At 37.5% G+C, this 3,715-nt stretch overlaps 1 protein-coding gene across 1 annotated transcript in view; it reads right to left on the bottom strand.

Moving 5' to 3' along the window:
- Positions 1-2,336: 2,336 nt before the first annotated feature.
- The window catches only part of SMCO2 (single-pass membrane protein with coiled-coil domains 2), a 25,919-nt gene continuing 24,540 nt past the window's right edge, over positions 2,337-3,715 (bottom strand). Inside the window, 1 exon segment of the mRNA XM_012640963.1 lies at positions 2,337-2,597. Coding sequence (XP_012496417.1) covers positions 2,399-2,597 — 199 coding nt within the window. The 3' untranslated portion in view covers positions 2,337-2,398.

Below are 3,715 nucleotides of genomic sequence, written 5' to 3' on the forward strand. Positions count from 1 at the left end.
TGTTACCAGAGCTTTTGGCTTTTTTTTCCTGTATGTCCTGGAAATTCCCTCACACTCACCCCAAGGAAGGTTTGTCACCTCTTGAGTAACCTTGTATGGGATTTGAGCTAATTTGTAATCCCAGGTATCTTTTGCCCATAATATCAGTAGTTCTTAAACTTTGGGTCATAATAATCGTTAGGGGAATCTATTAAAATACAGGATATCAGGCCAGGCGCGGTGACTCATGCCTGTAATCCTAGCACTCTGGGAGGCCGAGGTGGGAGGATCACTTGAGTTCAGGAGTTCAAGACTAGCCTGAGCAAGATTGAGACGCCATCTCTACCAAAAATACAAAAATTACCGGGCATGTTGGTGTGCGCCTTATGGTCCCAGCTACTCGAGCGGCTGAGGCAGGAGGATCTCTTGAGGCCAGGAGTTGAAGGTTGCAGTGAGCTATGGTGACACTACTGCACTCTAGCCAGGGCAACAGAGCGCATCTCAAAAATAATAATACTAGTAATAATAATAAATAAAATAGAGGATATCAGAGATTCAAGTCAGATCTAAAGAGTCAGAACTTCTGGAGGTGATGTTCAGACAAATGTATAATTAAATGCCTCCTTTTGGAATTCTGTTAAATATCACAGCTTGGGAACCACTCACAAACAAATTGCACATTTCTATCAACCAATATACGTAGTTTTGTGGCTATAGAATATCAGGATAAAAGTGACATTTGGAGTCCATTCTTTTCTAAGGCTGTGTGCATAGTGCTGTACTGTGGAAGTAGAAACAGCAGGCTGGATTTTGCCAACAGAGATGCATTTGAATGACAAGGCCTATTGGAATGGTAACAATACAAATGCAAAGGATAGGGACTGATCTAAGAAAACTTGCTATAGAAGAATTGGCCTGACCCAGTGATTCCCAGAATGTAGAAACAAAAAGATAGTAAAGGAGTTGAAAATTACTTCAAGGGTCTGAGAAGATAGGGGTATTGCAAAAATGGCTATGACAGAAATTATTCAATAAATAAATATTGATTATAGCACTGGGTGCGGTGATAGGCTACAAAGGTAAGAACACATAGTTAAATTTACTTCACAGATATTTATCAAGTATGTACTTACTATGTGCACAGCATTTTCCTACAGTGTACCAAGGCATGGTTTCCAAATTTGGATTTATATCAGATTTAGCTGGGGATATTTAAAAAAATAACGTTCCTGGACCCTGCGTTAGCTCTACTGAATTTAAATATCTGGGGGTGGGTGGAAATCTCTAATGTGTAAAGCTCTCCAAGTAGATTCTATACCCAGTCAATGGGCCAGTATTTGGGAATCACTATTTCAGAGACCGCAAAAATGAGGGAGGCATAGTGTTTGTTTTTAACGAATACACAAACTGGCATGGCAAGCTCTATGCTGTATCAACTGTCCTGGCTTTGTCTTATATTCCTGGCTTCCAAATGGTCCCCTTTGCATTCCCACGTCCACCTCTTTAGCCCACCCTTTTAACTAATCTCTTATGCCCCCTCTGCACTCCTACTTCAATTTATTCTTTATGGTTCTATTAATTTTGCATATTTCAATTACAACTATTTTTCATCTTAAAAAATAAATGCTAGTATTTCCCCATTACCTACAAAGTTAGGGATAGAATGCTCCAGGTTGGCATTCAAAATTCTCTACTGTATCAGTTAGGCTTCCTTCAACTGTAAGCAACTGAACCAATTCTGGCTAATTTAATCAGAAAAAGATATGGACTAGTTCACAAAATCAAAGTTCAATCATTTACAATTTTTGTATGATTCCTTCTTAAAATTCTCATTTTTAGGGAGTGTCCGATGCAACATATTTCCAACTCATATCAATAGGAAGACCCAAGACATTGACTGAAAGACAACCTATAATTATGCTCACTGGGGAAAGAGAGTTCTTTCAAAGCAAATTTGGGGTGCTGTTACCAAAAGGAGAAATGAATGTTAAGGAGGAAAACCAAGAAATGCCCACTACATCCAAATAGAGCCCCAATCCAATTGAAGTAAAACTGGATACAGTGGAGAGAAATTCTGTGCTTTCTTTTCTGAGACATCAGAGATCAAAATGGGGAAATTAACCAAGGGACCTAATACTTGATCATGTCAATGTACTCAGTGTTGCGGGAGAAGGCTAGTGGTTTGAAGTAAATGTTTTAAACAATGTGTGGAATGATTCCAGAAGTCATTGTGAGTCATAAGGATAAAGATAACCTATTTTCCTTTTTTCTGTAATCAACCAATTTCCACATAATTACAATGTTCTTCACAAAACATTGTATAGTATTTTTTGAAAAATAAATTAACCACCGTAATACAGGAACAGCCAGAATTTTATTGGGGAGAAAGTCAGTAGGGTTAACAGCAACTTCTGTAACTTTAGGAGGGTAACAAGTCTTCCACTTCCAAATTCAAGAAAGGTGCAATAATCTCCCGTAGCTCCCACATTATGCGGCGCCCAAGCATTCTAGGGAGCACCCTTTCAAAGACAAAGGTAGCATCAAAAAACACTATGTAGCATGCAAGTCCAGTGAACATAAGGACGTAAAACATGATGAAAATCCTTAGTGCACATTTCCTACAAGAAAGAAAACACCTGTGTTGAGAAAACAAGATAACATTGATAGGACCCCAGCTCTTCTACCCAGGTAGCCCAAAAACTTCAACTAAGTAATTGAGTTTCTCTTGACTTCAGTTTACATCTGTGAAGGAAGAAGCTTGGAGTAGAGGTGCAGGTTTAGTCCATGCTAGGGCTGGCATAGGAATTCCAAGACTCTACATCCATGAAACAATGAAACCCCTGGGGGTTGTGGGGCCCATTTTCCTTTGAAATGCCCTTCTCTCATTCTAGCAGGTTAGTGCAATCTTTACCTCACTTGTGAAGTATATGATGCCTGTTTTGAGGCAAATAAAGGCACAGGCAGTTAGATTTTCCCTGGATACAAAATATAATGTGATAAATGGAATTCAGCTAGCTTTTGTCCTGCCACCAGACTTTTTTTTTTCTTTTAGTAAAGTAATATAAGCTTTTTCAAATCCTTGAAGATTCCTCCTTCTGGGCTGTACCTATAGTATATTTTATTTATTTGCTTCTAAGTCCTTGCATTATTATTTTCTACTTATAAATGCCATATATGATTAGGGTAGAAAATCTGGAAAATTTTGAAAAACACAAAGAAGAAAAGAAATGTCACAGATAATCCAATTAACCCAGGTAATTACCATTTATAATACATTTCAGAAGAGAAACTCTAGAGCATAGCTAAAGTTAGCTATGGATCTATTTTGTGACCTAACTCAGTGGATTCTATAAACCTGAACCACGTTTCTTGCCATTATCCCCACTGGCTAATTCTTGGCAGTTACACAAATAATTGCTTTTAATTTACACATTTATCAAAGAGCCAATGTTCTTAAGATATGCTATTAGGAAGGGGCTTAGAGGGCTGCCAACATGAAGTAGAGATGTCCTGCCCTTGAGGAGCACTAAATCTAGATTTGTTCTTCCTTATGAAAAGAAAAACAACTCACTACCAAAACATATCTAATAAATAAACACTATTCTTCTTAAAGTAAAAAAAAAAAAACGGTCATTTTTTGGAAACAGTAAACTATAACATTTTCAAAGAAATACATTTTACCATTAAGTTTTCAAGTGAAAAACAATTTTTCTAAATCACAGATTATTTGGAAAAC

The sequence above is a fragment of the Propithecus coquereli genome, unplaced genomic scaffold, assembly GCF_000956105.1.
Source record: "Propithecus coquereli isolate 6110/MARCELLA unplaced genomic scaffold, Pcoq_1.0 Scaffold16, whole genome shotgun sequence".
NCBI classification, from domain to species: Eukaryota; Metazoa; Chordata; class Mammalia; order Primates; family Indriidae; genus Propithecus; species Propithecus coquereli.